The sequence below is a fragment of the Schistocerca gregaria genome, chromosome 2 (assembly GCF_023897955.1).
Source record: "Schistocerca gregaria isolate iqSchGreg1 chromosome 2, iqSchGreg1.2, whole genome shotgun sequence".
Taxonomy (NCBI): Eukaryota; Metazoa; Arthropoda; class Insecta; order Orthoptera; family Acrididae; genus Schistocerca; species Schistocerca gregaria.
Window position 1 is genome coordinate 587,359,724 of NC_064921.1, and position 20,678 is coordinate 587,380,401.

The 20,678-nt window shown below is 38.7% G+C and overlaps 1 protein-coding gene and 1 long non-coding RNA gene across 4 annotated transcripts in view; one reads left to right on the plus strand and one right to left on the minus strand.

Moving 5' to 3' along the window:
- LOC126334091 (uncharacterized) overlaps nt 1-13,080 on the minus strand; it is a 32,812-nt gene extending 19,732 nt beyond the window's left edge. For both annotated transcript variants that reach the window (XR_007564557.1, XR_007564558.1), the window contains exon 1: nt 13,035-13,080. This is a non-coding gene — a long non-coding RNA (uncharacterized LOC126334091). The remainder of the gene's footprint in view (nt 1-13,034) is intronic.
- On the plus strand, nt 12,458-18,994 carry LOC126334065 (profilin). 2 transcript variants are annotated; one of them, XM_049996796.1, is made up of 4 exons: nt 12,458-13,505; nt 16,991-17,162; nt 17,303-17,402; nt 17,505-18,994. In XM_049996796.1, the coding sequence occupies exons 1-3, from the start codon at nt 13,395-13,397 to the stop codon at nt 17,398-17,400; spliced, it is 381 nt and encodes a 126-aa protein (XP_049852753.1). In that variant the 5' UTR covers nt 12,458-13,394; the 3' UTR covers nt 17,401-17,402; nt 17,505-18,994. The 2 variants fall into 2 exon arrangements, with proteins under 2 accessions (XP_049852753.1, XP_049852754.1); XM_049996797.1 differs by lacking the exon at nt 17,505-18,994 and having other exon boundaries at nt 13,297-13,505; nt 17,303-17,405.
- Nucleotides 18,995-20,678: the final 1,684 nt, after the last annotated feature.

Sequence of the window (20,678 nt, forward strand, 5' to 3'; positions counted from 1 at the left end):
TGCAACAGGAAGAAAACCTAATAAATGGTATAATGGAATGTAACCTCTGCCATGCACCTCACAGTGGTTTGTGGAGTATAGAGCTAGATTATCAAAACTTGATTTTTCAGTCTATGCAACAGTAACAGTACAAACATGAGATTTTCGTATGACTGTATTTATTGTTTCATAGTATAATTAGTGCTGTCTCTTGCTTAAGTTTGCATTGACAATGCATTGGCTAATAAATGTCATACAAGAATTAAAAATGCACAGATCTTCTGCACCATGCACAATGAATAAAAGACACTTTGGCACATGTCCATTTCTTTTTCTTAACAGTTGTCAGAAAAGAAACCTGGATTATATTCATGAAAATGCTTCTTTATGTAATTAGTTAATGGAAAGAGCCTGCCTGAATAATAATATGAAATTATATGCCATACAATTACCTATAACTGCTTACTGTATTATTCATACCTATAATATTATATTACCCTACAATTATTGCAAAAAGTACAGTTAATTTTATTAAATACTTTTAACTATCCAAGTGAAAAAAAAGTATGAGTAATTGCAGGACTTTGAACCCTAAATGTTCTGGTTGGTAAGTAATTGCACTAAACATTGCACCAACTGTCCAGCTGAAGTATGATACCTGTTGAACCTGTTTTTTCAAAGACTGAGGCCTGAGTCATGCCTATTATCACACCATTATTTATTATATAAATGGGCACTGACAGAACATGATTCTAGGTAAGATGCCTAAACCCCTCACTTCAAGTCCAGCCTCCTTAGCCATGTATTCTGACTCATTGTCTACTGTCTATTCATGACTGCATCATTGCTTTGTGGAGGAAGAGAACAAGAAGGCATTAAAGCCAGGGACATGGTATAGAATTGTTGACTACACTGCATAACAATGGATAAAATGACGGCGTGACACTGGAGAATCTAGTAGTGTGTGGGAACTGGATGTTGGTGTTTAATAACTGATCTAGGATAATTAACTTGTAAACACCTCAAGAGAAAATTCTCTTTTTACAGTTGTGTTTCCTATGGCAGTTGACATGGTTTGGCACCAACTGCAGGAAACTGGACTACAAATAAGGAAATATGGTCATCAAGAGGAAGCTCCACGATGATCATCACCTCTACCAGTTAGTGTCTATTGTGACAGGCGGACTGTAACATTTTCTGACAAATCAGTATTTTCCACAGCAAATGATGGACCAGTATGTCCAGCAAGTCATCTCACATTGTCTATGTGACGGTGTCAGCTTGTGGACAGGTTATGTTCCTGTGGGCTTGGGATATTTCAGGGTACATGAGCAACTTAATGCTGTTCTCTATACTCATCGTATGGGCATCGTATGTGCTCCCTGCCGCTGTTGGATAAGCAGCTGCCAGCAGCAAGTCGTATACCCCTAGCTTACTTATTTGTTACATAGTTTAATTCTTAATTTCTTTGCGTGTTTTTGGATACTTGCATTGTTTAATTCATAAATTTCGGGTGTATTATAGTATTTGAGAGTTGTAGCATCATGCTTTAGTGTTTACTTCGCAGATTCTTACTTAAATTGCATGTGAGTTTCGTATAGGAGGTGTAATTTCGAGTTTTAGTTACTATAATCGTAAATTCAGGCAGATTGTAGTGCAGTCGTTAGGCATTTGTACAGGTTAGTTAATATATTCTTGGCATATTTCGCTTGCGTTATCTAGGCATGGACTCGTGTTTCAGTAACTGTTGTTCAACATCGATTAGAATGGACAGGGACTGCGATTGCTGTGTTCGGATGAGGGCTGAGTTGGCATCACTTCGCTCACAGCTGCAAGCGGAGCTGACTTCGGTCGCGCAACTTGAGGCTGTTGCCAATGGGCACCACTGTGGGGAGCCGGACTTGGGTATCACAGGGATATCAACCTCATCCCGTCTGTCCCCAAATTGGTCTGCCACTGTGGTTGCCCCGGCTGCTGCCCGCAGTGGGGCTGAGCCCTCGCCTGTGGTTGATTGGGAGGCCGTTCCAAGGTGTGGCAGGCAACGAAAGACGTCCCTGGAGGCTGATCAGAAAGTCTCCCCGGTGTGTCTGACAAACAGGTTTCAGGCACTGACTGCCCTGTTTCAGAGGATCATTCTCAGCCTTCAAGGTCCGGGCAATCACAGAGGGTGGGCTTATTGGTAGTTGGGAGCTCCAATGTTAGGCACGTAATGGCGCCCCTTAGGGATATGGCGGCTAAGGAGGGTAAGAAATCCAGTGTGCACTCCGTGTGCATTCCGGGTGGAGTCATTCCTGATGTGGATAGGGTCCTTCCAGATGCCATGAAGAGCACAGGGTGCAGCCAGCTGCAGGTGGTGGCACATGTCGGCACTAATGATGTGTGTCACTTTGGATCTGAGGAAATTCTCTCTGGATTCCAGCGGCTATCTGATTTGGTGAAGGCTGCCGGTCTTGCTTACGAGATGAAGGCAGAGCTCACCATCTGCAGCATCGTCGACAGAACCTACCGCGGACCTTTGGTGCAGAGCCGGGTGGAGGGTCTGAATCAGAGGCTCAGACAGTTTTGCGACCGTGTTGGCTGCAGATTCCTTGACTTGCGCCATAGGGTGGTGGGGTTTTGGGTTCCACTGAATAGGTCAGGAGTTCACTACACTCAGCTGGCGACTACATGGGTAGCGGAGGCTGTGTGGCGTGGACCGGGCGGTTTTTTAGGTTAGAAGGCCTCGGGGAAAGTATGGGGTGGGCTGCAATCTCAAAGTGTGCATGGCAAATACAGGATGTGCTTGGATCAAGGAACAGTCGGAATTGTAGTTGTAAATTGTTGTAGTTGTGCTGGGAAAGTCACTGAGCTTCAAGCGCTAATAGAAAGCACAGAAGCTGAAATCGTTAAAGGTACAGAAAGCTGGCTAAAGCCTGAAATAAGTTCTGCAGAAATTTTTACAAAGTCTCAGACGGTGTTCAGGAAAGATAGATTAGGCAGAATTGGTGGTGGAGTGTTTGTGTCTGTCAGTAGTGGTTTATCTTGTAGTGAAGTCAAAGTAGATACTCCGTGCGAATTGGTATGGGTGGAGGCTATACTTAACAGCCAAACTAAGTTAATAATTGGCTGTAGTGAAGTCGAAGTAGATACTTGGTGCGAATTGGTGTGGGTGGAGGTTATACTTAACAGCCGAACTAAGTTAATAATTGGCTCCTTCTACCAACCTCCAGACTCCGATGATATAGTTGCAGAACAGTGCAGAGAAAATTTGAGTCTCGCAACAAATAAATACCCCACTCATACGGTTATAGTTGGTGGGGACTTCAATCTCCCCTCAATATGTTGGCAAAAACACTTGTTCAAAACAGGCAGAAAACATCTTCCGAGATTGTCGTAAATGCTTTCTCCGAAAAATATTTCGAGCAGTTGGTCCACGAACCCACATGAATTGTAAATGGTTGTGAAAACACACTTGACCTCTTAGCCACAAACAATCCAGAGCTGATAGAGAGCATCATGACTGATACAGGGATTAGTGATCACAAGGTCGTTGTAGCTAGGCTCAATACCGTTTCTTCGAAATCCACTAGAAACAAACGCAAAATAATTTTATTTAAAAAAGTGGATAAAGTGTCACTAGAAGCTTTCCTAAGAGACAATCTCCATTCCTTCCGAACTGACTATGCAAATGTAGACGAGATGTGGCTCAAATTCAAAGATATAGTAGCAACAGCAATTGAGAGAATCATACCTCATAAATTGGTAACAGATGGAACAGATCCCCCGTGGTACACAAAACAGGTCCGAACGCTGTTGCAGAGGCAACAGAAAAAGCATGCGAAGTTCAGAAGAATGCAAAATCCCGAAGATTGGCTAAAATTTACAAATGCGCAAAATTTGGCACAGACTTCAATGCGAGATGCCTTTAATAGGTTCCACAATGAAACATTGTCTCGAAATTAGGTAGAAAATCCGAAGATATTCTGGTCGTATGTAAAGTACAAAAGTGGCAAGACACAGTCAATATCTTCGCTGTGCAGTGCCGATGGTACTGTTACCGACGACTGTGCCGCTAAAGTGGAGTTATTGAACGCAGTTTTCCGAAATTCATTCATCAGGGATCACGAATGGAATGTTCCAGGATTTGAAACACGAACAGCTGCTAGCATGAGTTTCTTAAAAGTAGATACCTTAGGGGTTGTGAAGCAACTCAAATTGCTTGATACGGCCAAGTCTTCAGGTCCCGCGCGCTGTTAGGGAGTGGAATGGTAGTGCCAAGTACTTAAATGTGAATTGCAGAGTAGTCATGTAGATGTAGATGGACATCCAATCTGTGTGAAAACTATGGGGAAAGTGTTAAATGGTTTTGATTAGGATCAGTTTCCAACACACATATCAGCTGTGGTGCAGGAGTGCTTGGCAGAACCGAATGAGTCTCTCTTCTCCTTCTGCACCAGACCTCGGCCTCATTGAAAACATATGGGTGGACACAAAAAAGACCATGTAAAAAAACTGGGCTGACACTGTGTCAGGAACCTCCAATGGCCTTTGGGACATCGATCTTGCTGTCTGTGAAGAGATGACAGAAAATGAGAGATTCATTACTCACCTCATGGACTCCCTTTCTTGCAAGAGGAAGATGGTCACTGAAATGGAAAGTCTTTGGATCATGTGTTAAGTTGTAAAGAAACAACAAACAGTGCCCTTTTGAGTTACAAAAAAAATATCATTAAGACTCAAGAATTGTTTGTTCTGTTAATTTCATTTTTTTAGATAAATAAATTAACAAAGAAAAACAAAAAACAATTTCCAAAAGAGAAATTCAGTCCAAGTCCTACCATAGTGTAGTTGCTAATCAGTTTGTCAGCTACACCACCAAACTATGAAATCACTTTACTGAACACTGCAATATTACGATATTTCTGAATGTCATTCCACCTCAAAACTTCATGCGCCTTCTCCAGTCTGAAATCTTAGGAATGACACATATCAGATTTTCATATGTGTTTTAGAGTATGTGTGTTGTCAATAGTACACACATTATTGCACACCAGTGACAGTGTGCATCCATTTTCTTATCAACAGTGCCCTGCAGTTGATCTGTGCATTCAAAAAGAGAACACATTACCACTTTACCTCAGACTGTGTAAAAATGATTTGAAGAAATCTCCACTGGCATGAAAGTGCTCCATTGTCCTCTAGGTTACCTGATCTCATTCCTATTAGGCACACCTTGGTTGCTATTGACTAAGAGGTGCATGCTTTGGGCTCAGCTCCTGCCAATCTCTGTGAGCTGTAGATAGTGACTGAGTGGTCATGCATCAGGGTGGCTCTCTGGCTTTTGATGCCATCAGGGCAAAAATGGGGTGCCACATGCTACCAGGGAGGTGTTTCTAACTCAATTGTTCAAGAATGTATTTCTTCATTGAATTCACTGCCTACTGTTATATTAAATAATGGTTAAATTGGTTTCATACTTGACTGTTTACAGCATAATTACAACTTATTGCTCTGCCTACTCCTTATAGTAAAAGTTTAGATATTTTCTTTGTACATGAACTGGACACAATTGTTCTTTTATGTATTCCTCCCTGACTTAACACATTAGTGGCTAACATGATTGGAACATACCAATGCAAATTAATATATCTTTGGTTAAATACATTCAAACCTGAACCTGTTCCCACAATGCAGATGTCCGTTTGAGGCAGAATATGCATTGTTGTGAAAATTCTGGCAAATTTAAATTGTGGTAGACAACGACTTCAGCCTGGACTTTATCTTCCAATTTTTAGTTAATGGACTTTGAACATGTGCGATCTTAATCTTTTCTGGCAAATTTTTTGTACTGTGGTGACATGCTGGATACAGATGTTTATATAACATTGTATTTTGACAGTGTGCCTAGCTGACATCTTCTGTGATAGCTGCAGAATGAGCATCCTCGCTACATCACATCTGTTTTACACAATTACCGCTTCCTGCCCCCTTCCTTTACTACCTGGTTGTGCGCCATGTTGGAGAGGTGGTGGGGCACTGTGAATGCTGAATGTTGGGCACTAACTTCAGTGCATCTGCTGCCTCTGCTGGGTGTGGAAGTTGCTCTTGCCTGACATAGTGACCTTAGCTGGCTGAGTGCTTTACTGAGAGTGAAATCACTGGTTTTGATCAGGCTGTCAGTCTGTTTCGCTGTAGAAACTATTTATTCAATAAAGATACACATTTGTAGGTCCACAAGCACCCAGACAATCCTCTCCTATGACAATTTGTTTATGGGCCTCCTAAAGGAAACCTTTCTAGCCTTCAAAAACTCCAAAGGCATTGTGTGGTTCAGGTTCAATGATGATATCTTCATGATCTACATTAGGGCCAAGCACCCAATCCTCATTTATCCACTTCATCAACATCTTTTCTCCTATTTGTTTCACTTGGTCCTCCTCAGTCCAACATGCCATCTTCCTGGATATTGACCTCCACCTCTCTGATGGCTCCATCCACACCTTTGTCCCTATCAAGTCTACTACCTATCAGCAGTGCCTGCATTTCTACAGCTGTCCCAAAAAATCACTCACATATTGTATGTACACCTGTGGATGGTATATCTGCGGTGATAAGAATTACCTTGCCAAGTATGCTGAAGGTCAGTGTGCCTGTAAATTTGGGACATCCTACCCACTGTCCTTCCCCCAACCTATAGCAGTATTCCATCATCCACCCAACCTCCACAACATCCTGGTTCATCCCTATCCCACTCCCACTCCCAACACCTTGCCACATGGGTTATGTCCCCGTGGAAGACTCAACTCCAAGACCTGCTTGATTCACCAACCCAACACATTCTACTGTAGTCTTGTCACAGGCTTCTCCTATCTCTTCAGAAACAGGGCACCCATGAAACTAGACCTGTCATATACCAGCTCTGCTGGAATTCCTGCACAGCATTTTCTATGGGTGTGACCATCAATTGGCCATCCATCAGAACGAATGGCCACCACCAAACTGTGACCAGGAGCATAGTTGACTACCCAGTGGTGGAACATGCTGTTGAGTACAGTGTGCTCAAGTTCAATGACCGCTTCAAAATCTGTACCATCTGAATACACCCTCTGCATCAGATTTTCTGAACTATGTAGATTGGAGTTATCCTTGTCACACATTCTTCACTCCTGCAGTCCTCTTGGCCTCAGTCTTTCATAAACCACTGCACCCACACTCTCAACTCAATGGTCTCCCCTTCCTCTCTTCTATCACACCATTGTAATTCACCTCCCCTCCCCTTTCCACCACGTCATCACTGTTTGCTGCGTGGACTCACTGGTTCAAGGGCTTGTGTGTTGAATTCCAGTTCCATGCACCTGCTGCCTCTCCTTTCCAAACTCCTATCCCATACACCCGTTGCCTCCCTCTGATCCATCTTTCACTCCCAAATTATTTTTCTTTACAGTTTGCTAGACTGAATCTCAGTCACTATGTCAAATCAAATGTATTATGTTCTCATGTCACCATGCACAAACAAATCTTTTTCACGCCAGGCATCACATAATAATCAATGCCCTGACATGAGGAAAAATTTGTGTCCATTGCAAATGGACCATCCTGTATTATCAAAAGCTGAAGCATGTCATGCTAGGAGAAATTAATCCATATTATTCCCAAGGTGGATGACCTCTATGGTGGCAGGTACTGGAGAACAAATTGCAATGTTTGCAGTGACAGTCCGTGGCAGAAACACACATGCCTGGTCATGTGCTGACAACAGCAAGTACAGCAGCACTGATGTAACAACTGGCCAACAGCCAACCATGTACACCAAAACAATCCCAGAGCTTAGAAGTGTTATACTGCTGAAGCTGCAGTAGCCCTGTCTTGTTGCTGTATCAACATTACTAGCTTGGTGCCCCTGGCTCGGGCCTCTAGGTGGAAATTGCTGCATCTGATGTAATAGCACTTCGGTTAGTTCTGCATTTGTTGGCTTCCATGTCCATTTGCAACAACTATGGAAACGTCACTATTGCACACAACAGCACCAAAAAAATAGTGCCAGCACTACACGACTCCCCTCTCTGCTACATCCAGTCTCTGGATATTAGCTCAGGGTAATTCTGCAAAGACTCAACATGCATTCTCACACTGATACATACATTTTTCTTAAGACTAGTCAGTTTGAACCACAAGGTTCATTGACTTTGAATTTAACCTACAGTATTAGCCCACTGGCTTTTCATTTTTATGCTTGATCAGTAACTTCCCTCAATGACTACATACAAACTAACAGGGTAATGTTACCAAATTCCCCACTTTTATTTATTGTCGCTTAACAACTATTAAACAATATATGGCTTAATAAATTCCTCACAAAAATACATAGAACAGAATACAGTTGTTTACACTGACTCCTAATAGTCCACATAACCACTGGCAAATTTCCAACATACCATAAATCAAAAACATTCCTCACTAACTAGCAATCAATAAATTGCTTAAGGACACTGTGACATTAGTCTCAGCAGTGTCTTACAGCACAAGAAAAAATCTGTAACATCTTCATAAAACATCTTAATAATTGAAAACCACATTACTGCCATTAATCACAACAAATGTTTGCATGAAAGAACACCTTTCTAACACCATCACCAACAAGTATAGAGCAACTAAAAATAATACTGGACAACTCTTTCTCACTTGACAAATTATCTTTAACAAACCACCTTTAATAGTAAATAGTCCAACTCATCTGTTTTTTTCATGCTCAGTGTCTCTTTTTGTCTATTCAGTGGTTTCTTCGGCCACGTTTCTCAGGACTCTGTCTCTGTGACAACAGTTCTCCTCACATTTCCCTAGAAAGCACACCTCAAAGACTACACACCCACAAAATCTCCATATGGTACGGCCAAACACAATAACCTGACAGGTAGTTCCACTTATTTCCCTCATGATAGTGCCAATCACATAAGGAATTCTTCTCACAGTGCTATGCTTTCTCAAACCCCTGTTCAACCGAAGCAAGTTCCTGGTGCCTTGCGGCATGATATCATGTAAATAAAGCTGTAATGATTTTGTCCACAGTTTAACCGGTTGTCTCTCAAGACAGACAAACCTTGTCACAATATTTAATTGGCGACAGCTCCTCCAGCTGGAACATTGTCCACCTAAATTTCACCACATATTGCCAAACGTCAATTATGGCAAGCTGATTGAATTGAAAATCTAACCCTAGGCTTGCACAGTACCTTTTACCTACATTACAACCATTGTGTACAGTGAACTATAGCTGCATTGCAAATAGCTTGCAAACTGCATCAGCAATCTGTGCTTCCTGCTACTTCTCATGGTTGTGACCTAGTGCTTGATGCTCCATAACCTTCTGATCTTCAGGTACACATTCCTCAAAAGATTCATCCTTGTCGCCCTGATCATTAACCTTACAAACATGTTTTCTCTTTCTTCTCCTACCCCCTTCCTGCTGCTGATGAGGCGATGCCACCACAGGTGGCAACAGATCTGCATCCTTAAGAAAGAAATTCATCTGTACCAGTTCATTACTCACAACATCTGCAGCATGATCAACCACTTCCTGTGCATCCTCCAGAGAATCTACAACAAAGTTACTGTCTGCAGCACAACTCTGCATGACACAAAAATCATTGGCACATGTGCATCCCTGTACATCTGGGCACGGCTCCTCTGCTGCTAAATGACACCCATAATCACCCATACACTACCTCACTTAAATCACCCTTGCTGCTATCCATACACTTATTTACTTTAGTAAAGCACACATTCACTTCATCTAGCAGATGTAATGTTAGTACTTCGCACATCAGCTGAATTTGCACTACCACCTATGGTCGTAATACTGTGTCAGCAATTTCCCCCAGGGTATGTGCTGACAACAGTGAGAGCAGCGGCACTGGTGCAACTTAACTATACAATCCTCTATAATGTTTTTGATAGTGAAGGCACGAAATGTTGAGAGCAAGGGTACAAAGAATCATTCCTATGTATCTCTTGGAAGATTTTAGTTGGAGTATGCTGCAGTGTTACAGGCACCCCCAAAGGTAATTTGTAACATTTATTTAATTTCAATGTTAATGTTAGTTGGTTGTTTATACATATCATTCAGATGAGTCAGGGTTTACACAATTAATTTTTACCTTTATTAGTTAATAAGTGAGTATCAGTTCAACACAATCAAAGTAAATAATAATACAGAGACATAAATGGAAATTGTTACCCTATGAAGTATCAGTCCATAATTTATCAAATTTTGTGAAGATGTTCATAGCAATTACACTTTCATTTTGTTTTGCACTAATGTCCACCATCGACAGGAGTAGGAAATGCGAACGTTGTAGGGGTGGATACCTTCTTTTTCTGTAAATCATCTTGGAGAGTTTCTTGCCACACCTGAAACAAATGCTGTCTTGACTATGAATTTTGCTGGTATGGAAATATACATCTCCTGTCACATTACAGACATGCTCTATGAGTGATGAATCAGGGGACCAAGCATGCTAGTCCATGGTCTGTTCATTTCTTGCATCCAGTGGGAATACGCTATTCGGTACCCTGATCGTGATAACAGAGTTGCCATTCTTGCTATATATTAGTGAGTCCTTTCAACAATACAGAATCAGCTTTGTTGTTGTATCTCACAGCTCCCTACACCAAGATTCCACTAGCTGGAGAGCTACGGCCCTAGACACTTGCTGTTTCCCGTGAATTGTCACCAGGTAGTCTACAGATACATTCACACTGATCTGACAATCCCAAACAGAAGTGAAACTCATAGCTGATCACAAGTGGATGTCAATCAATGTCCCATCTCACTCTGGCTCTACATCATGGAAGCCTTCTTTTTCTGTGGTACAATATCAGTCATAAACGATTCATGGCAATTCAAGATCTCAAACTGGATTCCAGTAACCTGATGGCTCAGGATGCCACTGCCCATAACCTCTGTCCTGATTTCAGCTGTTTATTTATTTATTTGTCATTCATCTATTAATCAGAAACTGTTGAACAATCCTATGATCACCTTGTGGTGCAGTCCTCCTGACAGAACCCGTGCCTCCTTTTCTCGCCACACTGCTGTCCTGAGTCCATCTCATCACCTCCCATTCTGCAGCCATTGCACTACAGTTGATTGTACAATCTGTTGATATGGTGCTCCCATGCCCACCATGTCAATCATCTGATCTTTTCCAGAGCCTGAAAGATGATATAAGATGTACTCTGAGCATGTTGTGTTGCTATCTCCACTAGACAAATTTCTGCCTTGTTGAAAACGTGCAATAGCCACCATGTACCCATATAATTCGTAACCTGCAGAAACGGATGCTTTCTGTACTGTAAAGAAGCTCACATAAGGTTGAAATCTGAATCAAAGAATCCCACAAGCATGGAAATATTGGAGTATCACTTTGACAGCATTCAGTAAGGTGTTCCAGAATGCATCAGTGTATAAGTATAATATAAAGTGCGATACACATTACATAATACAATTAACAGTATTACATAAATCAGATTTACTTATGATGATGTTACAAAAATTTGGACACAGAGTAAAAGCAGTGGTCAAGCAAGAGTTGTTTCAGTTTCACTTTAAATGTATTTAATGTTGGTATGCATTCTCAATAAGAAGCCACATGCATATATAATTTCACTATGACATACACTCCTTTTGTATAAATTTGTGCTTTCTGAGTTTACATGCTTGTTAACCTTTTGTCAAGTTTCCTAAGTGTAGAAATGATAGTTATGTTTGAAGATATGCACAGGCAAGGTAGATGCAGTATTTTTAGTTGTTAAATACTAGTTCACAGGATTCCCTGTATTTAGCTTGCTCTATCACTCTGATGTTTGTTTTCTGTATTCTAAATGTATTTTGTATTTTATCTTCTTGAAACAGGCTACTAACTGATGGGATACATAAGGCAAGGAACATCATTAGCAGAGAAGTAAAGGTGGGGAACAACTGATCAGAGGATACTCATCTTCAGTCATGTTACAGAAACCTTTACTAAATTAAAATATCTGGTGCTACAGTGGCAAAGAGCCAAGATTATGGTAAATAAGATAACTGTAAATTTAGTTTCACCTATCACTCTGTGAATTACTGCGTAACAGTAGTAGTGATGTAGGGTACTTATCTGACGTTGAAATTGTGAGAGCCACCACATTTATGAACAAAGTAGAAATTATCTAACAAGCACGGTGTTTTTTGTCTTTGTTTTGGACTTGAATACTTATTTTCTGTTCTTACTGTACCTAGGAAAAGAAGCTAGAGTTTACAGAATTGTCCTAATGTGGTTTCATCTCTTGATTATGGCTTGTGTTGTATTTCTCGAATGTCGGCACATATATTATCATGACAAATACATTTTCTTTAGATACGAAATATGGCTGAAACATTGAATGAGGTGTACGGCACACATTTGGTGTGAGTTTGACAAATACCAGAGAAGATGGCAAATTATTTTGTTTACACTATCACTGGGCATATGCCAACAGGACAATTGGTATCTTAATCGGTAACATCTGAAATCATATCAAGCCCTGGGAGGGTTCGCGGAGGATTGCCGTTTTCAGAAAATTTGATACTGCTCACTGATTCGAAAAATTAATGAGATTATCTTTCGCACGAAATGGGAACAATTGGCCGTTCCTGTGCTGAAATGCTTGTCTTTGAAGATAGGCCAGATGTTTAGTCGGGTAGGGGCAAATAAAGAGAACCGGTTCTGTCAAACTTTATTCAAACAAAAGGATAACTGTATCGAAATATAGTCACACGCAGCAGCATTACACCATATTTCCATGCTCTCTTTTTCCATTATTTTATTTTATGCTCCTATTATACTTGTGATACGTCGAATAGTATTTAATACTGCGATTTCTGTGTATAGGCCTCTACACTAGGAGTTTCAGAATTCCTATCCACAAGTTCACACTTGGTTCGCCACTATTTCGAAGTAAAGATAGTACAAATAGCTATGCGTTCTCTTTTAAGCTAAAACTGTTCATATATCATATTATTTATGTCTAGATAGCATTTCAGTTTGAAATTGTAAAACTACCTCAATTCATCTGTCCCGCTCTCTCTTAGAGCCATCTGCCGAGTTCTCCACGTATTAACTGTGGCGGCATACCGGATGTTCACATAAATTAGTCCTAAAACAAAATTATTCACGTAGGTCCAGCGGTTACTTTTAACAAAATAAATTGCAAAATTCATAAATTTCTTTACATTACTCTTCTCAGAATAAGTTTTATTACGCTGAAAATGTATGAGTGTGCAGATGATTCATACCGCGGAAGGATACATGCTTTAAGAATACGTGGGCTCGGTAGTTCTTTCAGACAGAGGTAGTGATCGGGTGTAGTTAGTGTGGTTGAGTTTGTGCGTGTTCAAGGGTTTGAGTAAATTTGTGTGCACCATGAGCTGGCAGGATTATGTAGACAAGCAGTTGCTGGCTTCTAAATGTGTTACTAAAGCAGCAATTGCTGGACATGACGGAAATGTTTGGGCGAAATCGGAAGGATTTGAAGTAAGTATATTATCACACTGAGCTAGCTCGCTCAGAGCATATTGATATGAACGTTTAGGTTCAAGCCTTTTATTTTCGTCTGTGAAACTTCAAAATTACTTAAATAGGTGTTACTGAGTTAATACAATAACATAACCTATAACATGGTTAAGACTAAAAGAGTTAACAGAATCCGACATGGCTCATAAAAGCAAATGCCTTTACTGTGGTTATTACCAAGATTTCAGAGTTTCTGTTTGTCATTTTTGCAACATAATTGCGTGATACCAACAGTGCTTAAAGTGAATTAAAATTTTACCGGTTTTATGAACAAGACATTAGGCTGTTCAGATGTCAAAATGGCGGCACGTAGAATTAACCGACATGTGCACGGATTTTGATTTTTAATTGCTTCTGACCTCTGTGAATATTTAACAATCTGCCCCGATGTTTTGGTATATTCTTCGAAAATATTACCTGAACGAATTACTTATAAGAATGGCAGGTAGAGTGAAATTGCCTTTAGTGTCTGGGACCTTCGTCAGCAGATTTACAATGTTTTCTCCCGTATCGTTGCTGTTTCATTTAGGCAAGTATTCCGCAGTGCCTGACTATTTGCGTCATAAGTTACCTTTGGAGAATTCTCACTAAATCGTTTATCAGATTTGATATTTCCTTTGCCGGCTTTGTGTAAAAGCCTTGATCCATCTGAGCAATCGGTAAAATCGTATTTATGAAAATGTTGGCGACCGGTTATTGTAACTGTGAGAATGTATCCTAAACGACCTTTCTGTATGATTCAAGATCGTCAAGGTAAGCGCCGTCTCGGACAATGTTTGTTAGAAACTGCGAAAGCATTTTAAGTCAATCACAAGTAGAAAATTGAAGATGGCTTGATAGTACACAAAGTAAACCTATAACATTCCAGAGTGACAAATTCCTCGTTTGGTCGAAGATCTCGAGTCTGGTGTTACGTGTCGTATATGCTAGGTGGAAGACGTGCAAGTAACTTAGTACATTAGATATATTCAGTTTGCTTTAGGTGTTTCTTAATTAAACCTGTAAAGTTTCTGTAGCCTGCTGTATAGGAAGGCCATGAAAGATGTTTAGATCGCAATAATAAGATTGGGAAAATAGTAACCATTGCCATAGGGCATAGGAAAGTACAGTATCATTACACTGAAGCATACTTTGTGGTGCTGTTATGGAGCATTTGTGTTCTTGGAGACTGCCTTAACATATTGGTGTAATATTTTAAAACAAAATCCCAACTAGGTATTTTTCCACATTGTTCTGCAAGATCAATTTCTCAATCTGGTTTACTCAATTATACCTCATCGTGAGTTGGCTATGAGAGCTGCAATTAGTTGTCTAAGATAGCGATGAACGGTTGCAGCTTTGCAACTAATTTAAGGCATATTGAAATCTACTGACATAAATGTAACCTTTCTTCTGTAATCATATTGAGCAAACCAAAAAGTACATAAAACAGTGCTAAACAGTTTTACATAGAAAGGTATGTATTGGTCTTGCTGTCAAAAGCAGTAATTTATGGATTAGCAGCACTAGAGCTAGTGCAGCTAGTACTTGCACCAAAAATTTCCTGCTTTATATCCTGTTTGGATCACTCTTTAACTTCTCAATTTGGTTTGGTGTTAAAAAGTATTGAGACTGTTATACTGATGTGACATTACAGCATTTAATGTTAATAGTTGTTTTTGATACAGGTTTTGGAGCTGACATAGCTGTTTTATGGAATATAAATCTTTTCAGTAAGCCATGGAGATGGTAATTAGGATTCATAATATAGTTCAAATTTTCATATTCTCAGACAGCAATCCATTTAGTTTTTAGTTGTCACATAGTAAAGATGCTGTGAATAAATTGTGGTGGTACATTAGAGAGCCAGTTTTACACTGTAATGCATGAAATACTGATGTTGGGATTACTCAACCTAAGGAGACTGCTTCATAGTAAGAATCTCGTTGCTGGCTGCTTCCTGAAATATTTCTGAATTTCTACTGATGGCTCCAAACCCACAGAATTGCTGTGTGGCATGAGGCTGACAGTCACAAATAAATACACATTATGATGTCTTTCATTTTAGACAATAGTGTTAGGATAGTTCGAAAAACAAGTATGCTTACAATTCCTAATTTGTTTAATTCAAATTAAGAATGTCTGCAGCACAAGATAAGCTCACAGTTAACTTGTTAATCTGTGCATATTTGCATTAAAGATATTTTATAGACCAACTTATTCTCTTAAGTTTGGAATGAAACTGGTCTAATGTATAAAATATTTCATTTTTGAATTGAGAATTATGTAAAAACTTTCTTACACATCTTTCGCCAGTAAGTGGAAGCGAGGGTAAATGGCGAGGAGATATCATGTGTACTTCTATTCTGTGTTTGTAAACTATGTTTAAAGTGGACATTTGAAGTGTGAAGGAATTGCTGTCATACACTGATAATGCAACATATTTCTGAGCAGCTGATATTAGTAAATTTTGTGTGGTTGGCAGTGTGACAAGTTTGAGATGTTTTTAGTCTGGTATGTTTATTCATTTGCAGTGGCTGTTCTGTGATGGTTATTGTTAAATGTAGAATTTCATGGTTTTTCTAAAACCTTTTGGTCATTATTAGAGGTAGTAAGTTTTTGTACTAAAATTTGGGAGAGGATCAAAGCAACACTTACTGCATAGTTTGCTACAGCACTTCCCTGTTTCTGCCTCTCTTAAAATTTTAATGCTACACTGATTCGGTGTAAAGCTTGTTAGCTCAATGGATAAGGAGATAAGGCAGCACACTATTGGCTGCTACAATTTGTTTTCTAGAAAACACAAGTAATGCTTATTAGACTTTCCATCCACAGCAAAGTTAGTGATCTGAAAGTCACAACACCAAAGCTAAATTTAGTAAGTATATAGGTTTGTGTGTTCTGAAGAATGTGATAAAATCAATGTAAATAAGTGGTACTGTCTGTTACACATGGAAGTGTCATAGATTCATGTTACAACTTAGTATGTGGTGCTGTCACATTTAAAGTTGTAAAATTTAGCTATTTATACCCAAATTAATTTTTAAACAAATTTGTAACCAGACTAAAATCTTCAGTGGGAGATAAAAGTATAGTAAGCCCAGAGATTTTCTCGGTCGTTGCAATTACCTTAAACCATAAGAACGATTCCTGAAATTTTTTGGAGTAGCAGCACAGTGGCAACAGTTGTGGTATTGTTTTGTATGAAGGTAACAAGATGATGATCCTGCCACTCAATGTCACAAAAAGATTTCATGAATAAAATTTGCTGACAGACCCTGCAATTCAAAATACAAATGGAATTTTGCTCTGCAGCTATGTCAGTAAGTCCTAGTGTTCTTGTTAGGACAGGCCTTTATTAAGGCTATATGTAGTATACAGAGTTCATCAATGAAGACATTAATGTTAAATTGAGTTGATGGTTGTTACTTTGGGACTAATTTGATTTTGAACTTGTTTCTTATCAGGTATCGAAAGAAGAAATTGCAAAGTTGGTGCAAGGTTTTGAGAAACAAGATATCTTGACGTCTTCTGGTGTCACGTTGGCTGGCAACAGATATATTTACCTGTCTGGAACTGATAGAGTTATTAGGGCAAAACTTGGAAAGGTTGGTGTGCATTGCATGAAGACACAGCAAGGTGAGTTATGAGTGAACTTCGACATACTTCTTAAAGTGTGTAGCTTTATTTGTTGCTACCTATTAGTTATATTGGTTATAAAATGTCTGAAATATCCTTGGTGGTGAAATACATTATTTTAATTTTGTTTTCCATTACAGCTGTTGTAGTTTCACTATATGAGGATCCCATTCAACCACAACAGGCAGCCTCTGTTGTGGAAAAATTAGGGGATTACTTAGTGTCCTGTGGATACTAGAGGTAAGATGCTTTGTAGTGATTATTATTATTATTATTATTATTATTATTATTATTATTATTCTATTCTAAGTTGACAAATTCTAACCCTTCTTTCTCTTCCAGGTATAATAGACTGTTCTCATGTGGTGATATGAAGAAGCAGCAGCAGCAACAACAGAGATGGTCGTTTTTTTCTATACAGCGAACTGTAATGTGCATCATGGTTCTGGCTAATAATTCAGTTTGAGTTTAAACTCATATGGTGAAAATCTTGAACTGCATTTTTCTTTTCTCAGTACCTTGTGTCCGGATGTTTGTGGCAAATATTGCTTCAGTTTGCGAATGAGGCATTGAGCATATCATGGGCTCTTGGAAGTGGACAAATTGTTGGCAACGTTCTCCAAAGTACACTTTGGCTAGTAATCCAAGGTGTACCTCGAAGTTCGCCTGGAATGAAAATTGAAGAATTGTAGCTGATACTAGTATGACCATTGCATTTGATACTGAGTCATTAGGATTTTTATAATCTCTAGTCCTGCTCTTTCTACCCCATATCTTTCCCTTTGCCGTGTGAAATTTTGTTGAAAATTAATTTATTGGCGAAGTCTTCAATGCTTTAGAACCCAGTGTACTCATTCCTTGTCTATATGTATCACAACCAATAAAGTCGGAAGCTTGAATGACAAATATTGGTGGAGCTCAGAAGGAGGGCTAGCGCAGTGTGCGTAGTGTCTCCTGCCTGCACTGTGATTGTGGTGTAATTTTAAGATGGTTTGCAGACTATAAATATAATGGATAAAAGCTCGTTTTAGTGCTATGTTGCTGAAAGGATTTGTGGTGGCTTTGATTTTTACTACGGTCTAATTTAAACAATAATTAGCTTTGTAAAAGAATTGAATATGGAATTTGAGAAATTTACCAAAATCAAATTTGTATAAAAGTATGGCATAGTCAGTTGAATGACTTTTACTGCAACTTTGTTGAAGTAAAAGTTTTTCAGCTAATGTGAAAACTGGGGGAATATGAATTTTACAGTAATCTTTTTTATGTAAAGCGTTAGTGTAGCAAAGTTTATATATCTTGTTTCCTATAATTTAAAGAGATATTTTTGTCTGTAAAATGGAATTATCTTGGCCCCGGCCTTTTGTGCTCTACTTCAGGGGGCGAGAGCAATTGTGTGCCAATTGTATACCAACTTCAGGTTAGTCTCCTGCTGGATTTATACATTTTGTACTGATTTTAATGACCACTGTATTCCAGTATTTTTCGTTATTCTTATGAATTGTACTGTTCCCCTTCAGGGCCCCCAATAAAAATTAATCAAAAAGTGTGTTGTATTTATTTCATTTAAGTCAAGACCTAGATTTTTCTTGTTAAACCTCTTCCAAATTTAGTATTGTTCTCAGTAGTTCAGGGTATACTTTTGCATTTCTTTATTTTTACTTACATATTTGTGCAATATGAACTCAATTGTTTATGCATTAAACATGATTCTGAAATAAAATTTTTCTGCTCATGTAAGAGAAGCCATGTCTGTTTTGTTAGCTGTTTCTTTCACCACACTTAATGTAATTGTTATAAATTTTTCATAAGTATAAAAACTTTTACTTTTATTTTTGTTATTTCAATTTTCTTATTGATGATAATTATGAAGTGCTCCTGTGTGGAAATGTTGAGAAAATAATTTTCAAAATCACATAAATGTAACTCCAAAGACTTTATAAAATGCTTTGTTTTTATTTTTTGAACAAAAGAATTGTTGAATACATTTTCCTGAAATGTCTGGGAGCTGTTAATGATGCTAAGCCCAGTAGTGTCTGGTTTAATGGACATTCCATAGATGGATATATTGAAGTCATGTTTAGTAAACCTGTTCTGCATGTAAATCCCTTGATGCATCTTCACTGAAATGATGTAAGAAATAAGGTAATGTGGCTTCTTAACTTTGAGCTGTGGTTGTCTAAAATCGTAATATTCCATTGAAATAATGGAATGAATATAACCATTAGTTGTACTGCAGGCACTGAGTGATAAATGGTTCATAAACGGGAATTTGATATGGTTGCTCAGTTCTCAAATGTTTTCCAAAGCAAAGAGCTTCATCTACACCATGTTGTAATGCTGGGAGCCTTGTTTGAAGATTTGATGGAAGCTTCAGTTAATGTTTGTGATTTATTTACTGCTTGGCAACTTTGGGGACTGCATGATTGATGGATCAACATGTGCAGTAGTGCTGAGCACAGGCTGTGGAATTACTAGACCATAAAGCTGCTAAGCACATTAGATTTTTCCCAAAGTAGGGAGAAATTATTAGCTGTGTTATTACTTTTGGTTGAAAACATGAAGTAAGATGCTTCCATAATTCAGAAGTATGTCTAAATGGTGTTAATTTGCTGTCGGAAGGATAGAGCATCAAATGACAGGTGGTTGTTTTCTGTTGTAACACCAAACTAAAAAATTCAACCTTTGCTATGACTAAAATTCAGTTAATTGTGTTGAAGTAATCAGCCTGTTTCAGTGGAAATGTGTTGAAAAAGTTCAAATTTTAGTAGTACTGTTGGAACATTGTAAGATTTGATATAACTGATATGTTTATAAAGTAGTGGTTGTCAGGCTGCATTTGCCTATGACATTTTGTTATAAATGAACATGTAGTATTTTACCAGTGTGTAATTCTTGCTATGAAAGCAATGGGACCAGTCAGGTATGCAGAACGTGATAAATTGTTGACAGCTCCTTGGAGGAATATATCTTCATTAACAGAAAAGTTTTTTCAGTGGAAAATTGGGATGAATATTGTTTCTTGTTCTTAGAACTTTGAATGGAAATCTGGGTTGCTGTTAGTCTGGATGTTAATCAGTAATTTCTTCTGACGTGTACTGAATTAAGGGGTCATGCAGGAATGTTTTGTGGCTGCGTATTGTGCTGTTATTCATTTCAGATTTGTTATAATACCAAATTTATAAAGCCTTAGAAAAACAGGTGCTTAGTAATCCAGGAAAAAATTTAAACAATGTTTTATGAGTCACATAGGTCATTAGTTATTGTGGTGTGTACGTTTTGTGGTTGTACCTCATGTGCTTCCCAAAAGTAGACATTTTTCATTTCATTAAAATTGCCGTTATTCATTATTTTAGGAAAGCATTTGATAAGAGTGCTGCCTGTAGTAAGGCTACATAAAATACCTGTGGCAGTTTTTTCATTGAAAATTGGTTAAAAGTAGAAGTGTGCACTGGATAGAAACATTCTTATTACCAGTGTGTGCAGTTAATGTTCTGAATGATTGTAGCCACTAAT

Excerpts from the sequence above, each read along its gene's own strand:
- LOC126334065 (XM_049996796.1), top strand. The coding sequence starts at position 13,395 with ATGAGCTGGCAGGATTATGTAGACAAGCAGTTGCTGGCTTCTAAATGT. Across the intron at positions 13,506-16,990 it reads CGAAATCGGAAGGATTTGAA|GTATCGAAAGAAGAAATTGC; the intron begins GTAAGTATATTA and ends GTTTCTTATCAG. Across the intron at positions 17,163-17,302 it reads TTGCATGAAGACACAGCAAG|CTGTTGTAGTTTCACTATAT; the intron begins GTGAGTTATGAG and ends TTTCCATTACAG.